Source organism: Anas platyrhynchos, chromosome 16 (assembly GCF_047663525.1).
Source record: "Anas platyrhynchos isolate ZD024472 breed Pekin duck chromosome 16, IASCAAS_PekinDuck_T2T, whole genome shotgun sequence".
In the NCBI taxonomy this organism is placed as follows: Eukaryota; Metazoa; Chordata; class Aves; order Anseriformes; family Anatidae; genus Anas; species Anas platyrhynchos.
The window spans coordinates 14,367,221-14,387,021 of record NC_092602.1 but is presented as its reverse complement, the minus strand read 5'-3'; the positions used below and the strand labels follow the sequence as shown (position 1 = coordinate 14,387,021).

At 39.6% G+C, this 19,801-nt stretch overlaps 1 protein-coding gene across 9 annotated transcripts in view; it reads left to right on the top strand.

The window, feature by feature from the left end:
* Positions 1–19,801, top strand: part of TMEM132C (transmembrane protein 132C) — a 217,827-nt gene that overhangs the window by 114,789 nt on the left and 83,237 nt on the right. For 8 of the 9 annotated variants that reach the window (XM_027469966.3, XM_027469967.3, XM_027469970.3 and 5 more), the window contains one exon: positions 3,659–3,805. The exons of the other annotated variant lie outside the window; for it this stretch is intronic. In XM_027469966.3, the coding sequence (XP_027325767.2) occupies positions 3,659–3,805 (147 nt within the window). The remainder of the gene's footprint in view (positions 1–3,658; positions 3,806–19,801) is intronic. 9 annotated transcript variants of the gene reach the window in all.

The following is a 19,801-nucleotide window of genomic DNA, read 5'->3' as shown; positions in this document are numbered from 1 at the left end:
TAGGATTAACAAACATCAGCAAAATCAGAGCGCTTGAAGAAACGTGTGCAGCACTCAGCAGCCTGTCCTGTCTAGGCCCTGCTGCAGGTGGTAGAACCCTCCCATGGCTATAAGCACTTATGCAAGATTAAAATTTAAATTTAAATAGGGAATTATAATTTGAGCTCCTGCAGTTTTAAGTCACATCTTTAGCTCTGGCTGTTGCTGATTCAATTGCCTTTCAGTTACTGTCTTTATCAGCTGTATAGTATTATGTCTAAACACTGCTGAGGTTTCTTGTAATTTGAGGACAGTGAAATGGAATGGCAAGATTTTCATCTGCAGCTCTGATCAGCCTGTATTAATTAGAAGCGTTATTTCTAAGTTTAACACATTAGGAAGGTAAGGTGCAAAATGAAAATCTTTGTGTACAACTAATAGCTTCAATTGGAAACAATATTTGCTTGGAAATTGCAAACTTATACAAATACATTCAGTGTGAGATTGTGTCAGTAAATATTTTTACTTGGTCTGGATGACAGTTATGTAACGATATGTAGGTGAGCTGCTGGAGACTTCTTCAGTAATGTCTTTAAGATGCAGCTTGCTCAGCATGCCAAGTGAAATGTTTTAATTTTCCCTTTGAGGGAATTAAAGAGAAATATGTTACCCAGTTATTTTGAGACAAAGTTGAGGAAGAGATTTCCTGTGCTGTGGGTTAATAACCTTAGAAGTTGAAGCAAGAAGCCCCATTCTGGCTACCATGTGTTCATAAAGCTTCAAAATCTCCTTCAGATGGAGTCTCCTGTTTAGAATGGGATTGAAGCTGACCTCTGGTATTCTGTTCTGTTCCTGGTTGTTCTTTCATCTTTCCATTGCAAGGTCTGCTTTCGTCAAAAGATCAAAAAATGTGCTTAACTTTTCATCAAACCCAAATAAATTAGCTGCCCTTGAAGTTTTGTGCATATGTAGGTGGCTTGCTTAGCAGGGTATGTGTTTAGATCCAGAGGAAGGGGAGGGTGATTTTTGTTACTGGTCAGAAGACCTGGAGCTTTGCTTTAGTTTATCCTACTGTCATGGAGAGCACATAGGCATAGTGAGAGAGGACATTTACTGACACCCACAGGAAATGCTGTAATTAGCTAGAAAAAAGTTGGGGTGGGAGATTTTGACTCCACTTGGGTGGAAGTCCAAAGTGACAACTTCTGACTGTGCTAGTGGATACTTCCAGGCTGAAGAGTTGTGCAAAACCACCTTTCTGTGAGCACAAGCAGCCATGGCAGATGGGAGAATTTTGCGGTATGAGTAGGTGGGGAAGCATGCACTGAGGGAACCTGGAGTACTTCAGCCGTTTGTCACCTCCGTTTATTGTTGCTGCGCCTGCTTCCCTTAAGTAAACATGCTTAGTGTATATGTACTGCATAGATCAGGTGGATAAATACAGGAGACTGTCAAGCAATTTGGCCTTCAGGTCCTCTGTCTCAAGGTTTATTGAGGTACTATAACTTGCAAATTTTTATATACAAAGTTGGCACTATTGATTTTAAAAAACTAATATTTAATCACAGGCATACAACAAGGTCAATGGATTTTTGTTAAGGAATTAAATAGACTTTTCCTTGCTAGCACTCAAACACTAAGTAAATACAAAATTAAGTGAAAACATTTGTGGCATATGGGTACAGACTGCATTTAAAAATGCATGGGGCTCAGTACTGTCTGACTTAATTCTGATTCATCCATTGACCTTGTTATATAAAACTCAATGCCCTTTTTAGAGGGAGAGTTGCAAATTGTGCTTCTGCATATTTATTTAGGAAGTTCAGTCTTCTGGGTGTTCATACCCTAATTCCAGTGCTAAGTGCAATCACAACATTGATTTTTCTCACTAAACATAACCCACTTTACCCTGGGATGGATTTTTTTTTTTTTTTTTTAATGGGCTTTATATAATGGCATATGTGAAAACCACTCAACTTAATGCTCCATATTGTAGTTAATTAAAAAAAATGGCATTTTAGCCATGGTCTTTTGTCCTCTGGCAATGTATTTTACTGCTAACCTTGACCACACAAAATGTCTATCCTAATTAACAGGAGACCAGGTATTGACTATGTCAAGCTACATGATGGAAAGAGCAATTTACAGCTGCTAAGGAAGTTGTAATTGTGTTGAAAATCCAAACATGAGGAACTTCATTTTGACTGACATTATGCCATTTCAAAGTCCATCTCAAAGAGCAGCTTCTCCCTGGTAGCTAAATAACAGTATCCTAAAATATGTCCAAATGTCTCCTAAAATGCATACTACCAAAAGCATGCAGATGGATTTGTATGCATTTCAAGATTGGCGGTAGTGTTTTCTTATTAATGAAATGTTTATTTATTTATTGTTCATTCATTTGAACTGCATGCTGGAAAATTTAATGAGGCTTAAGGCTTTAATGAACCTTCAGTATCAGATTTGATTCTCCGCTTACTTTTTCTTGGTTTTATTTCTGGGTAATTCAACTGAAGGCATTAGAGGTACATCAAGTTTGTGCTAGTTTTACTAGAACAAGACTGTAATTTGTGAAGCTCCATTGTGTTTCTTGTTGCAAATGAAAGAATTAAGTGCTTTGCTTTTATACAAAGAAAAAAAAATGTTTTCTTTTTCAGTGTCTTAAATTAATTGTTTTTGTCTCCGTGTTAAAAAAATAATCTTCAGAAATGCAATTATACTTGCTCAAATTATTCATGATTACATTTTTAAAGTGTTTTAATGTCTAAAGATATGCATATGCATCTTTTCGCATCAGTCCTCTGGGCTGGTGGAATTTTGTGCCTCTGTCTTTTTGAAGAGAAAGACTGTATAAGTACTGCTTATTCTTGATGTTTTGTAATAGAACTAGAGGACAGAAGTTAAATGTTCTGCACTTAAATAGCATCTTTGCTGGGTGTTCTTCATACAAATGCTCCTTAATTGAGCAAATATTCATTAATTAACCCTCCATTCAGTTATTGCTGATATCCATCACTGGATAAATACCGTTAACTTTTCACTGGGCATAACAAGTAACAGTGGCAGAAATTTGCATCCTCGAAGAATATCACTGAATTAAAAAGCCTTGTATTAGACAATGGCTGCATTCTCTCCAGGCTGGAGATTCCAAATAGAAACAGAAATTTCCTTGTAAATCTGTCACAGGGAAGGCAGAATAGCAACCTGTCCACTAATAGCTAGAAGAATATTATACATATAGATGGATTATTTAAAATTCTCAAGTGAAATATTCATCTGTGCAATGATCAAGCACAAGCTTGTCTTGATACAGATGAACAGAACCTTATGAAGTCTTCTCTGTTGGGACAAATTTACCTTTGAATGAAATTGTTACCAGAATAAAGAAATAAATATCGAGTGCAGATTGTCCTACAAGTTTAGTCTTTGTCATAACTCCAGCCTACTGTTGGCAGAACATATAAAGGCACACAGGAATTTGATTCTGTCTAAAAAAAAGAGTAATAGGTGGCCTTAGATCTGCACTCACTATATCAGTCTATATTTACTTATGGATTGGAAATGTCTTTTATACTTAGCTTAGTTTTGATACATTGAGATTTCCATGCCTGAGCTATATTAGGAAGATCACAGTCCTGAAGGACTCCTATAAACTTTTTACAACTGCTGTTTCCAACAGGGCAAAGGTGAAGAAAGGTGTAAATATTCTCAGTGCAAAGACAAGTGATCCCCAGCAATGGGATGTGAAACAAGAAGTGGGGAATGGTGGAAAGCATTCGACTGCAACGGTTATTTGTCAGAGGATAGCACCAAGTTCAAGGAACAGGTATGAAACCTCATCTTCGTGGCACATTAAACTCATTTATATCCATGATACCATTCATTGGTTGAAAGACATAGGGCTCACATTACCACTACTCATAGCAATTAAAACTGTAGCCTGGAAATCTGGAGACACTTATGTTAACTATGTTACCATCTGCTGATCTATAACAGGATATCTCAGTTTCCAGGTAATGAAATTAATCAGTTTAAATGAGAGAAAAAAAAAAAAAGAAAAAAAAAAAAGGCCTCAGATTGGGAGAGGGGATCATTTTGGCATGGATATAAATATCCTTAATTTTAAAGGTTTCTATTGAACATAATTTTTCGGCTAGATAGTTTTGACCTTGTTTCTCTGAACATATCACAGCCTCCATGGTTGGCTCACCAAGCAAGTAATTAATTCTTCCAGGATGAGCCACTGTAACTTTCAGGCATTGGTACAGGGTAATTTTAAGCTTTCAGTATTTAGTGTCCTGTGTGTAATATGGCAGAATCCCCTTCTGCAAAGCATTTCTTCTTCCAGAACTAGAGTTTCCTTTGCTAGGCTATGCACCGGTAACTGTCAGAGGCAGCCACACACTCCAGGAAGCACTGGTGTGAACTGGCCTGCCAGTGCCTGCTTTCCTGTTTGATATGCTTGTACTGAGAGTTAGTCTAGCTGTTCCACAGCCATAAAAGTGGTGCTTTTTCAGGAACTCTGATTGTCTTCCACATCATACAGTGAATTCATACATTGTTGGTTTCAGTGGAAATCATTTGGCTCATGCTGGGTGTCATCTTTTGAAGTCTAACAACACTGTTGTTCATTAGTCCACGTAGAGCATTTCCATTGTACAGATCCAAACAATGTTTCACAAGCTCTACACTTATTATTAGCCTCAAACCCAGGCTCATTGAAGAGTATCATATACCCTTCAGTGGATTCTGTGTAGGCTTTTGCTTTCCCATGCGGTGGATCTTTACTACCTTAAAGCATAGAAAACTTGAGCAGGTTTTAACACTTATATTCTGTGCCCAGCTTGAGTGCCTGGGAAAATTAGACTTCCATAAAGTGTGGAAGTTTCTCTTGTCATGAGCAGCTCATTCATTCATAGTATCATTGCAGCTAGTGTGATTTTTAGTGGAGATTAGGGGTGTGAGGGCAGGGGTGGTATGGAGTGAGGAAAGGAAAAATAACTCATTTAAGCCTATCAGAAGTAAGGGAAAAACAAACAAACAAACAAAAAGTTTAAAAGGAAAAATATGGCTATAGAACAGAATGTGATTCTGAACGTATTTACAACTGCAGGACTATAATACTCAGGTTATCAAATCCCAAATTAAATCTTCTTAATCCAATTTGCATAAAGTCTAATTAACCTATAAAAATATTTTTAGCACTGATTTTGCAAATAAAAGTCAATGTTTTAATTAACACCTTTCTCTCCTTGTGTATGTAAATAGTCCCTGTCTTCTGAAAGTATGACAAGCCTAGGTTTGAATGAAATTTTAATATACAAGGATGAACTTGATGGAGAAACTTAGGGGTGTGTGTACTGAGATCCCAATGGGAAAGCACATGATGTAGTGGGCATTACAATTACTGAGCATCATTTGGAGCCCTCTGTGCAGAGTACAAATATTCTATTAAACTGATTTAATTTGGTCAAGAATTGCAAGCCCCTAATGGGATCTTTCTGTGCTGCCTCCAGCGTTTTCAGAGTGATTTAGCAGTGTAGTGCATCTGGGCAACATGCAGTTCTGTAGCAAGGTCAGTGTACATGTGAGCTACCACTCTGGAGCTCCAGCATCAACACCTACTAATTTTCTTCTGCAGTAAACTCAGTGATTTCATAGATACATTGGTTAATTTAAGCAGGGAGTGTTATTTTCCATGGCCTTCACCAAAGAGCTTCCGAAAAGTAAGTAAACATTTATATTTCTTGAGTGTTTTATGAACATTCACACAGCCTTTCGTGAGGATGATAGTATGTTCCTTTTCTTTGAGTGACCAGCTATTTCTATCACAGCTCAGAGAATGAGCTAACAGGAAAGGAAAATTAAAGGTCTTCCGCAGTTGTGCCTTATTCCTCTGTACTGAAACTAGCAGGAGTAATTTGGCTTTCCCTTTGTGTTGTCACATGTGCCCAGTTGGTTGTGAAAAGTCACAATATTTCTTAAATTAATAGTAAATTCTCAGTGTATTGGTGTGCTGCCTCCTGCAAACTGTTTTGTGGAAACAAGATAAAACCTCATCCCAGAGCTCCTTCTGATCATAATGAAGAAAGTGATGTGTTAGGTAGTTAAGCATGTGAATAGGAACTCCTGGCCTTTCTCTGCACACTCTGATTTACTTGGGAGTCTTCTTGACACACCATGGTGAACCTTTGCGCTCCTTCCCCTTCACATCCCTGGAAACAAACCCCCAGGCTACATAAAACAACTAATTTTTCTTGCCATGTTGCTTTTCTTTTCTTTCATCTTTCTACTATTGTAAGTGTATGGTTGTAATTACTTTATAAGAATTTTGAAGCAAGCAGTTTGTATCCAGGTGCAACACCACTCAGCAGCTAACAGCTTTCACATTATATAAGTAATAAAAACCAAGGGACATGTTTTAGGTACCTCACAGGAATAATTGTTTACGCTTACATTTTGAGAATATGTGGGCCATGTTTTTTTACTTTTTAAGTAGTATTTCTTCTATTTAAGTGTGTGCCACTAAAGCAAAGAGACATAGCTTCTTAACTTTGATTTATTCAGAAAAACTTTACCACTGCAGCAAGTAGCTGAAAACAGCTTGAAATCAGCAATGTTTGTATGCCTCATAATGCAATTTGTGCTGAGATTCAAGTAACTACTGATGAGGATAGCAACAGTGTGTTGATTAGTGAAAACAAGGCTAGACAACTGCTTGGTCAGTTGTTTTCCCTTGTTGTTTCTCATGTCTGGAGGACAGCTGGTAGATTTGAAATGTGTCCTCAGGACAGATGAAGAGATATTTCTGGTTACTATCACAACCAGTTCCATATCTTAGCCTTGCTTCTGTTTGGTTCCAGGCAAGTATGGTTGATTTATGATGTACCACATCTACCCTGAGAGCAGCTTCACTGAAAAGTCTTGTATTTGCTGTATAGCTTATTCTGGACTGTCACCACAGCATATAAAGTCTGTTCCAAGACAGAGCAAAGGTTATTTTTAACCTAAGTAATTTTCACAGACTTTTTTTTAATAGCATACCTCTACCAGCTGGTATGCTGCCAGACGTGGGGATGAAAACAATGGATTAAGGGTAGGAACAAGAAGGTTTAGGGGAATTTCTTAAGCTGCCTTCTCTGCCAAAGCAGGACTATCCTGTATCTGCTATGTCAAGCACTAAGTAGCAGCAACAGGGGCTAATCTAGACCCAGCTCCCCTTCCTGCTTCTTCAAAGACTTCTACAAGCTGCCTTCATTCTGTTCTTGGGCTTATGTTTCTGCCTGTAGATGTTTTATTTTGTTTGCACAGGAAGAGTCACCAGTGCTTTTGATTTCTGCCAACACAGCAGTGCCTGTCTCCCTAACTGGGCAGAGAAACAGAGCGTGGTAGAACAGAGAGACATTTAGAAAAACTGACATAATGGAAAACTGCTGTGATGTAGCACTTCATCCTCTTGGCCTTGAACCTTTTGAGAGGCCCATGGGCTTACAGCTCTCCAGCCATCTGTCTGATAAAGAGGCAGACTCAGGAAGAGTGCTTCCAGATGTTATGTTTATGTTTCAGACTGTGTCACAATCACTTCCCCTGCCACAAGCACACACTTTTTTTTTTTTACTTTTTTTTTTTTTTTTTTTTCACTGGCTGGGTATCATTGCGTTCACATGGGAAAAGCTAATGATGTTACCAGGTTGTGTTTCATATCATCAGGGCACAGAGGAAAGCAACAAAGCCATTACAGTTCTGTGCAGGTCCTTCCTCTGTCTGGCAGCACCATGTGTTGCCAAGGGGTTTCAGCAAAGTGAAATTATCTTGTGCTGCGAAAAAATAAAAATAAAAAATGTGAACAACAGGTCTCAAACTTGAAAAACCACAAGCCGCGCAGTGTGTGTGTCTGGCTATATTTGAAGACAGGCAGTGCATTCCCAATGTATGGGTACACAGAAGAGCATGCAGACATTATAAACAGGGTTGAAGATATTAATTATTTGAAATCTGGGTCACCTTTCCCTTGCACAGTTTGAGGTCAGTGTGGTTTGCAAAGCTCAGCAAGGTGACAGTGGTGCCTGCTGACCACAAAACCTTGCAGTCTGAGCAGAGGACATCTGTCTTCACAAGGACTTGGAGGTTTGGTGCTCATGGATCAGGATTTTTTCCATAGAGTCGTTTGTTCTTCTGACTGTTAATTTATGCAGGATCCAAGCTGGCATGACACATGCCACTACTGTAGTATTAGCTGCTTGGGAAGTCGTATATGGTCATATCTGCATCTGCAGAAACTGATTTGTCCAAGCCAGAGAGATGCTTTAGAAGGAAGAAGTCAGCAGTGGATATCTTTTTCCATGGAAGCCCAAGAGGGAAACAATTTCCTTTAATTTATATAAAAGTCACATGCGAACAAGTGTTATGGTCTCCTGAGTATCGTGCTTTAAGCATTATGCATATTTCGGTGCAAATTAGGTGCAGTCTTTTAGTCTGCTGGCAACTTACCAGTGCAACCCTCAGAGCTTGCAAGGCCAGTCACTCCTGTGATGTGCATCATTCTGCTTAAAATGACATGGGGGGAATTTATGCACATAGCTTGCAGCAACAGTTTCAGGAATAATACAGCTTAGCCTTTACCTACTGCTTTAAAGATCCTTTCCTTCCACCCTTTCTTGTCTGATTTACCCAATAAATTATCTTTGCCTGCTGTCTTAGCATTCTAAGATTTCCCTTTATGTTAGGATGCCTGCTTCAGGTCAAATTAGGTCACAGATGTCTTCAAGCATATGATGTAGGTGCCAAAGATATACTGGACATCTGCACATATGGCAGAGGATCAGCCAGCTGTGCCTTGTAACAGTGTCTTTTCTAGGGCACAGAAGACTTGGGTTAAAAGGTTGCTTCCCAAAAGAGCTCTTCATACAGATCCTCTTTTGCTGCTTTGAACGTCAGAAGTGTTTATCAAAGCACTGACCTGGGGACAGAGGAGGGATGAAGGATGCCTTTCATATCTCTTTCAAGAGGAAGCTGTCTGCAGGATGGAGGCAGATGCAGTTGCCATTGCCTCACTCTGTCTGGTTGCTGCAGCATCTGCACAAACTGTCTTGAGGGGAAATACTTGTTTCTTGTGCCTTGCTGTCTTATTGGGTACTTGTGGGGAGCAGGGCCACTGGTTGAACCTTATGAGTCCTGAGTGGTTTTGACTTAATGGGCAGCTCTCAGCTGCATTAAGGGAAAGCAAATTTCATGGGTGCTCTCATGAACAAGGACTCTTGCTGAAGCTGAAGGGTCCTTTCTTTTCCATGCACTCAGTAGTGCAAGTTCAGAAATAATGAATTTGAGATAACTATAGCAATCGTCATGACAACAGCATCTGTCTAGTTTTCATCTCGCACCTACCACTGCAAGGCCTTGCTCCATAGCTGGCGTGTCTTGGTCCTGCCAATATGTAAATAAATAACAATAAATAACTACTATCAGTAAATAGTTTTGCTTGAAATGCGTGTTTAACAAATTTGTTGTATGGGCATAAATACCTGCTTTATGACAGAAAAAGGCCAAGCAAACCAACAGGATCTGCATGAGGCAATCCCATGAGTTTTCTGTCCAAGAAAATAAATTAAGTGAGATGAGACAGCAAGATGCACAAAATTAGGCCCATCCATGATCTTCATAGGAGTTCCAGCCCAGTTCCAATAAATTAATTGTTTCTTTGTTTTATTTTGGTGTGTATTTGTGTGTCTACTTTGGAGTTTCTGTGTATGTTGGGAAGAAAAACTAAAGCATGAAGAGAAAGGTCATTCTCCAAATATTTCTTGCACTAATGAAAGCATCAGATTTTGTTTGCTCAGCAAATCTGGGCAGTTTGGAAATGCTCTTTACAATGCTTATCAAAACCAAATGCTGGACACTTAACCAATGCATGCAGTAATCTAGCCTTACTGAGAAAGTTGTCTCACTTGCCACCAGTTCCTTCCCTCAGGTTGGAGGTATTGTTTTATTTCATTACTATATAAATACAGCAGAGCCCCTCAAGTATTAAATTGAATAGGATGTGCAATCATGGAATAATGGGAGAGTTTTATATCCATTTCAAATTGATGGACAGATTCAATAATAACTATAATTCCTGATGTCCAGGGTGAGATTATTGTTTGACTTCTGACAAAACAGTAATTTCTCACAGACTGACTAGAAAACATAGTCTCCTTCTCAGTCTTTGGCTTATTTAGAGTATGTGCTTTGTAGAGCTCCTGGATTTTATAGTAGGACAGTCTGGCCGTCCCTCTTGCATCCTCTGCAGAATAACTGCTGTCTTCTCACCTCTTGCACACAGCAATCCTCATCGCCTTCCATTTTAATAAGATGTAATTCTTAGCCAGGTTGTCTGTGAAAATCTTTCCGATGCAACTTGTTCATGGACTGACACTTTTGTTAATATTTTTTTCTTTGCATTTTAAATCATGAGTTCTAATTTTGGACAAGGTCAGCTCTCATTTATCTGTGAGATTTGGCATGGGTAGGATGTTTTAATAGCTATTGTCATGCAGCCTTCCTTGTGATTTGGAGACAGTGGAAGATAGGAGACAAAAGAACTGGGGAGGAGGGAAGGAATTTGTGCGTGTGTATTTTTCCTCACACTCTCTTTGAAGCAGAAACATCTGCTGAAAGCCATAAACAGCTGAGTTCAGCAATACCACATCATGATGCCAAGCAACTCTGCTTTCCTCTGTAACTTTCATAGTAGAGGAAATAAATCAGTCAGGGAAAAAAAGAATGAAGAAAATTCAGGAGAAAGCACCAAAAGCCAAACCTTTCTAGAATATAGTGAATACGATCTTTTTTAGTATTCAGCAGAGTAAATTGAAATATTTCATACACATGTAAATCCTCTCTATCATTGATACTTGTGTTTTCACAAAATTCCTCTGAACTCATTTGATCTGAGTTTTATTGTAGGGATAGTATGCAGCAATCCTAAGCATGCAAGTACTATGTTAATTTTTCTCCTCCAAAACGCTGATGAGCATCTTGTTTTCAAGGTGCTTAAAACTGGTCAAGAGGGACCTCTGGAAAAATACACTACAATCTCAAGAGAATTAGATGATTTTGAATGTTTTCCCCATCTCACACCTCTGTCAGAAAGAAGCAGCAGCTAACCAGATGATGAGGGGAAAGTATCACCAATTGTTTGAGACCTTTGCCTTGCCTTGGACAGAGCATGCTGTATTATGTCAGGTGAACCACTTGTTTCAGCACTGTCTTACTGAGATTTACTTTTCCACTCAAAGATGCTTCAGTTTTATGAGTTACTACCTATTTTAAGCACAGAAAAAATCTCTTTTCTGTTTCTTTATTTTGTTATTATATAATAATGGTGATTGCGGTATGAGACAGGCAGAAAATTACTATATAGATATCTGTTGTAAGCCTTACAAGTTAAGCAAGGTTGGTAGGGAAATCAGCAGATTATGGTAAGTGCTGACTCAGAGACTCGTTACTCCAGGGGAGTTTTACGTTAGATGTTAGGAAGAACTTCTTTACCGGAAGGGTTGTTAGACACTGGAACAGGCTGCCCAGGGAAGTGGTGGACTCACCATCCCTGGAAGTCTTTAAAAGATGTTTAGATGTAGAGCTTAGGGATATGGTTTAGTGGGGACTGTTAGTGTTAGGTTAGAGGTTGGACTCGATGATCTTGAGGTCTCTTCCAACCTAGAAATTCTGTGATTCTGTGATTTCACGGTGTGTTGGTGGTGCTGTGTAGGGCTGTCCCTCTAGTCACCACTCCTGGCTGTCCCTGCAGTTCAAGTCCTTAACCGCTATTCCCAGTTGCAAGTCTATGTAATCAAATATGTGATGTTACTTGTGTACCTGTGGCAAGTGATGGCTAAACACTGCTCCTGCTACCTCTAGAACTCCTGCTGAACTACTGCCTCTTTATTCATCATCTGTCTTTCAGCATTGTATGTCTCACAGGGCCTAAATAATAGAAAGATTGAATATTTGTGTTTTTATACACTGCATTTTTTCTCTTTTTAAAAATTCAACATGAGTTTAAGTGCATTTCATTAGCCTCTGCCATTACACCCATCACATATCTTCCAGTTGGAGATAATTGTAATATAAAAATAATTTCATAGGCATATAAGGCATATAAGCACATAGGCATATATATTTATAGTGATATATTTAAGTGATAATTTTATCACTTAAAATCACTTATGTGCAGGGTTTGTAAAGGAAGTTTGGTTTTCATAAACACTTGGCAGACCTAACTGTTGTCTCATTAATACCATTTTTACATTGGTTTAGCTCCACTGAGTTGAATTATATGAATCTACTGATTCTCAGTTTTGTAATTTAAAACAAGATCAAGCCTTGCAGGATGTTTGTTTAAACTCATTTGCAGTATCCTGTTCTGTGATTGCAAATGTATCAGTTTGAATACCAAACCAGCATAAGGTCCTGAACTCAAACAATTTTGGAGACCTGGTCTGACAGCTGTGATTAGTGCATCAGTCCATGTGTGTTTGGTTCCTTCAGACAGTCGTGTCTCAGGCTGCCTTTCTTACTGTCCCCTACTGAAATGTTGTCCCCATGTGCAGTGCTTCAGCAACATTACATTTACATCAGTGCTTGGAAAACCTTCCTCTCCTTCAGTTATCTTAGAAAAGTTATAGCAATGACGGGGCATCTAATAGATACAGCTCTCTTCCTACAGCTTTGTATTATTTTTTCAATATTTATATGCACTCTTGTCTATCTCTCTCTATCCTCTGTCTTTTTTCCTGCTTATACTGGTAGGCTTGCTGAAGCAGGATGTGTGTTTGTTATTTGGGCAATATTCAGCAAGAGAGGTCCAAGCCTGTGACAAGGATCCTACTATACTGATAAATAGTCACCTCCTTTATCTGGTTAATTCTGTGTCTCTGCCTGAAAATAGTTGAATGGATCCATTTCCTGGTGTGAAGCATGTGTGAAACCTTTCAAGGCTGATATGGGGAGAATATTGACTTGTAACATAACTACTAATAAGCCACATTACCAGTGCTTGAGGCTGAATGTAGCAGCAGCATTATTGTTCTGCAAACACTTTAGAGCATATGAGCACTGCTAGCAAACAACAGTTTGTGTAATTCAAGCTGGATGTAACACAACTCGGCAAAACTAAGGACTTCTCACATTTTGTTATGATGGATTTCATTTAATTCTCCCTGCACATTTTGCATAGTAGAGATAACATATGCTTTTACATGCTTAGAAAGTAAAAATCTTTGTTGTAGACAATACAACTCCTTTAATAAAAAAAAAAAATAATAATTGTATTAGAGATCATTGCAGTTCTCGCCACATAACTGTCACACAAGAGAGTGTAACTTGGCTTCTATAGGTCATCATTTGCAAATTGTAGTTTATCTATAATTCAAGCTGCAGGGAGACCTCTGGCGTTTCACATTCTAGGTATGAAGAGGGTTTTTCTTCGCTATCACTTCATGGTGATCAGGTGATAATCAAAAAGTATGTTTTAAAAGGCAGCTTTTTTTTTTTTTCCTGAGCTGTGCAACCACAGTCCCTTAAGTCTAAATCAGTGTAGAATTTGTCTTGTTGTGTCAAGTGCTTGTACAAATCACCTGGCTTGAGTTGGGTTTGGTTACATACATTGGCATGTCTGAAGGGACATAGGAAGTGTTTGGAGGATACTGTATATTTCCTGGCAATTGAACAAGGGAGAAGTAGGCTGCTCTTTTGGAAGGTGGGAAATGTCTGTGAGTTCTCAAAAACTTCATTAGGATCCATGAAATCTTGACTAAATAAGACCCATGGTGTTCTGTTAGTTTCAGCAAACAGTATTGGATGATCAAGATCAGTAATCATATTCTTCTGTAACACTTTCACAATTAAGAATGAAAAATTAAATTGGAGTAACAATGTTATACAAAAATTGCCGATGTGTTTTGAATGCACTTTTTCCTTAAGCAAGGAAATCCAGTGCTTTTTCCTGAAGAAATCTGTGATGCATCTGTATTACTTTGAATGGTCTGAATGAGGAGTGTCCACAGATGGTATAAATCAGTGTAGGCTACTGAAATGATGTATGCCAGTTTGTCCCACTATCATTCACAAAGAACTCATAGATCTTTCCCATCATTACTTTACTGACATGTTAGTAGTTTCACTGGGAAGCAAATTTATTAAAGAAAACTGAGATACTTGTTGTAGCAGAGTTTTTTTTTTGATAGATCAGTGCTGAATTCCAGATTGCTGAATTCCAGGAATTTCAGTTCCAGTTAAATTTATAGGGAAGAAACCTTAGCTTCATTGAAGTAAACAGCAACATTTTCTTTGCGGTCTGAATTTCACCCCAAGTTTAGACTGAATTCTTACTGTTCTTTCCTTCCTTCTCTCTGGTTTGCAGCTCAGAAAACTAGATAATGTCTTTCCTGTTCAAGGCTGTGAACAGCAGCTTGCCTACTACCCTACCACATGTATATTTGCATACATGATCGTAATTATTACAAAAGGAATTTTAAGTAGCACCCCATTGATTTTTTGTTTCCATGCTGTAAATTAATGGACTGAGCATGCACTCTTTGTAATCACACTAGTAGAAATTCAATAATGACTCTGCCAGAGTTCTTGAGTGACCTCAGCCACTGAATTCATTCCGATTTCAGCTACTTTTAATGAGACTGGCATATTTAGCAATGCCATCAGATGGCTTGAAAGCTAAGTGCTCTGTCAACCAAAGCATTGCTGATAAGTCAACTAACAAGAATTGTAATGTTTGTATCTGTGCTCTTACCCAAAATAGTTTACAGCTCCTGTGTGGCAACGTTCATTTTAATGCACAAGGCAAAAGACATTTCTGATGTATATAATCTCCATGAAATATTCTGTTACAGCTACAACATTTCAACCAAACCAGAGCTCAGCAAGTACCACTGACAGTCTCTGAAGGAATATAATCTGTCTGGTTAGTTTAGCAATTGTTCAGCTAGATTTAGAGGTTTTAATTGTATTTTATTATAATTTCTTATGGCATTTTTGTCATCTGTGAAAAAGTGTAATAGGATGGTGAGGCTCTCCACTTGGAGATGCTATTTCTCATTTTTCGTCTGTAGAAATGCTCAGAAATTTAATAAGACTGACTGAGAAGGAATATTTACAGACAGATCTTGTTCATTGCTTCAAATCTGTTTCGCTATCTGTAGTTGCTTACTTGCACAGTTTGGTTTTACCTGTTCTGATTTCCTCACAATGAACTAGTAAGCTCCTACACATTTCAGATGAATGATATTTAAATACAAGCAGTAGTAAATACAAGCAGTTCCTAACAGTAATCTTTATTTACAAAAGTTAACCTAGAAGCATGATGGTTAGTGTAGGGGACTTGATAACAAAGAATTGTCTAGTAACTCAGCTTTTTTTAACATTTCTCCCAGAACCATTCAAGAAGGGATTGTTGCCATGTTTTGTTACCAAAGCTGTACATATTATTTTGACAGGCAGCCTCTCCTGTTCTTTTCAGTATTCCTGGGACTGGCAGAATTGCTGAGGTGAGATGAAACATAGTCATCAAACATCATATAATTGCCACATCCTTCAGTGATGGAAATCAGCAGAGATTTGTTCTGGATCTGAACCACTGTATGAATTTATTAAAAAACAAAACACCTAAGAATATATCCACAGTCACAGAACAGACTTCCATTTAGAGCAGAACCTAGGACATTTGAGGGCAGTGTTTTTCACAGACCTGGCCAACCACACTGTATGTAAACAGGCTCCGACTTTATAAATGTTTGCGAAGTGTGACCTTTCTTCACCATTGTCCACTCTCAAAGGAATGCTGATTTCACTGGCTTTGTTTTGAGTGATGGTTTTAAAATGAAGTCTTTGCAGTTGGCAATACAAGAAGTTATTAGAACTATTCCAGATAGTCACTTTCTCGAGTCTGTCACTGAAGACAGACTCGAGAAAGTAGGTAAACCCTTAAATTTCATAGTTGCTTCTAGCTTTTCATCTTTAGCAGGAAAAGAGATGTGCTTTTCATGTTCCAAGGCTTCTCCACAGTTCAGAAGCCTAAGATGCTCTACAGCTTCGTTCTGACCTACACACTAACTCACCAAATCTTGTGTACCCTGTCTCTTCAGTGAGGACTTGAAGAAGAAAAAAAAGAGTCAGCTAATTAGCTGGGTCACCAAATGGTCAGGCTTGGCAGGGCTGAAGGGAAAAGCACTCTGTGTGAGCATGATAGAAATGAAGAGATACTGTCGTGGTTCCGCTCGAGTGGGCAGCCGAGCTCCACCACAGCCGCTCTCTCACTCCCCCTCCTCAAAGAGGAATGGGGAGAAAATATGTGAAAGGGGCTCAAGGATTGAGATAAGGACGAGAAAATCACGCAATAATTATTGTAACGGGCAAAACAGACTCGGCATAAGAAGACAGATAGTAAGATTTATTGCTCATTACTAACAAGCTAGAGAAGTGAGAAACAAAGGAAAGAAACCAAAAGCACCTCCCCCCCATCCACCCTCTTCCACCTCCTCCCCCCGAGTGGCGCAGGGGAACAGGGGAATGGGGGTTATGGTCAGTCTACAGCACTTCTTCTCTGCCTTCTTGGTCACTCTCGTCGAGAGTGACTTCTTGGTCACTCTCGTCCCCTGTGCTGTGGGGTCCCACCCACGGGATGCAGTCCTTAACGAACTGATCCGGCGTGGGCTTCCCACACGCAGCAGCTCTTCCAGAACTGCTCCAGATATGGGTCCGTACCACGGAGTCCATCCCCCAGGAGAAAACTGCTCCAACCTGGCTCCCCTACGGGCAGCAGCTCCTGCCAGGTCACCTGCTCCTGCGTGGGCTCCTCTCCACGGGCTACAGGTCCGGCCTGGAATCTGCTCCGGCAGGGGTCTTCCACAGGCGGCAGCCTCCATCGGTGCAGGGCCACCTGCTCCACCGTGGTCTCCTCCACGGGCTGCAGCGTGGAACCCTGCTCCACCGTGGTACTCCCTGGGCTGCAGGGGGACATCCTGCTTCACCATGGTCCTCACCACAGGCCACAGGGGACTTCTGCTCCGGCGCCTGGAGCACCTCTCCCGCTCCTTCTACACTGACCTTGGCACCTGCAAGGCTGTTTCTCACTCCCTTGACTCTCCCAGCTGCTGTGTGGTGCAGCGTTTTTTTCCCTGTCTTAAATATGCTCTCACAGAGGCGCAAAACAACATCGCTTATTGGCTCAGATCTGGAAAACAATGGGGCCCTTCCCAAACATGGGGCGGCTTCTAGATCTTTCTCACAGAAACCACCCCTATGGCCCCCTGCTACCAAAACCTTGCCATGTAAACCCACTACAGATACTCATCCAGACCAAACCTCTCTTGAGACCTTAAAAGTTTTCTGTCCCTAATTAAAATCAAGGGCAGATTATGTGAGCATTTCAACTTCTGTCTCCCTTGTCTCTTTATTACTCTTTCTCAGATCTTAATGCTTCTGACTGTGATAGCCAAAACCTCTCAATTATTGTCACACTCTAAATAGCTTAATGACAATTATCCTTTGTAGGGAAAAAGAGAGTTTAAGTGAATGGAAGTGATAATTAGATGCAGAAAAAATATGCCAAAAGTCATTGTCACTTTGCTAACTAGATGTAATTTAAATTTTACAAGAAGGTATTAAAATTACTACTCTTGGAAGAGAATCCAAAACTATAATGGTTGTTCTTTTTTTAAGAGAAACAACCCTTCTCCCTGGGGCCAGTACCATCAAATCTTTTGTATTGAAAATAGCATAGTGCTAAGAATGGGGAGGTAAGCTGTTAGGAAGAAATATATACTTTAAATATATAACTTTATCATTTACTGTATACCACTTCTGGTGTTGGCTCTCTTTTTTGACACTTGTACAAGGGAATGCATATAATCAAACCCAAATCTGTTTCCATTGAAACTGAAATACTTTTTGATGATTCTGGAAAATATATCTTGGCAAGCCCTGAACTTGCAGACTTTTCCAAAGCTTTCTAAAAATCTGTAAAATTAACCTTCAAAATCTTTGTAGGACTGCCTTCCCACTAGTCTCTTCTGTAACCAGTTTCCACATTCATCTGTCTTTCTTTTTGCTCTGTATTAGATTTACTGGTGTGGGTAGAAATCACCTCAGTAATTTCTTCCTCTTCTAAGGCATGTAGTGGAGATATTGGCCATTATTCATCTACTTGATGTTCAGGTTTAAAATACCAAATGCACTGAACTCATTTGTCCCTCCTGTTTCAACCAATTTCTGGGTAAAATATTGATTTGATTAATTACCCGTTTGTAGCACAAATGCACTGTAAGTTGCTCTGGTGACCTCTGGATCGTCTAATGGCCGATACATGGGAACTCTCTGTCACAAGCTGAGCTTTGGCCTGTGCCAGTCCCAGAGGCTATAGTGTCAGAAGTGGGAAATGGTTGATATCCTGTATCCACAACGTTGACTTTAAAACCACTGCACTTTTTCCTAGATGCTGTGTTCTGGGATAGAATCCAAACATTTCTTATTTCCTAGTGTTTCAACCTGTTTTGTCTGAGTCATGCTCTCAGACATCAGCAGAAATCCATCCCAGCCCTGGGAGAGTTGTGCTACAGAAGAGCTGGGCTATATGTCAGAGGGATCCAGAAGAAGCCTCAGTGATGCTCCTGCATTACTCACCCATTGTCTTTCAGGCTACCTAAGCTCACCTAACACAGCCCTCCTTCATTCAGCTTCAGATTCTTTTAACACTGATTAAACCCTGGAGACTTTGTTCCTATCTAGGGTGGTTACAGTCTCTGCTACCTTACTACTAAAGCTATCTGAAGCAAGGGAAGCCTGTGCTGCTAATTCTATGTATGTACGTTCTTTATCTCTCTCCTCCTTGCCAAGCTTTAAGCTTTGCCTAAAAATACCCTTAACAATAAAAAAAAAAAAAATCCATAGTGCTGCCGAGCTGGCTGATTTGCTGGTGACCTGCCCATGAGGACTGCGTTACTCAAGAATTCACTTGTCCTTTAAACATGAAAAGATAGACAGGTGGAGCCTGGGGTATTACTTGGTACAAACCAAACATTTTAAAAGCACAAAGTTTCAGGCCTTTTCTGGTAATGGAAAGTTCTATTTTCAAAGTGCCATTTGACATTTAGAAGATTAACTAGTATTGACTTTCTATGTGAGTTGGGCTCCTGAGTATCTGAGTCACTTTTGGAAACCTGAGTTGGCCATCTGTTTCACTTAAGCTTTGCAGTGCCAACTAAAGCAATGCATAAATACTTTGATGAATATAGTTTGTAGTACCTAAGTTTTAAAAAGCAGTTATTTCAACAGTTTGACACCTATTGGAATTTTCAGAAGGTCTGGGGCCTCGAATTCCCACTGCCTGGGAGAGAAGGCAGATGTGTTTGAAAGCAACTGTAGTTTGAAAGAAACTTGTGCTTTTGAAAACCCCAGAGCTGCCCCATCACTTCTGAAAGTAGAATTAAGGAACTTCCAGAAATTTTACCTCCCATCCCAATCAGACATCTGACAACGGAACCTGAAAATGATTTCTTAAAATGGTTAGAAGAGTGAGATGGAAAATTTTAGCTTATGTAATAGGAATCTCCATTGCAAATTGGTCTGTAGATTCTGAGAATGAAGCATGCAGGGCACAGCTCAGACTGCCAGCATGGCCATTTGGGGCACAGAGGAAACTTTCTGTTATTGGTTCTAACTGAACACAGACAGGAAAGGCAGATATGACTACAGTCTAGCATAGCGTACGCCAGTGTTTGAGCAGGGCTCCGGCATTGGAGGGATATGAAGAATTATCTGGGAAAAACTT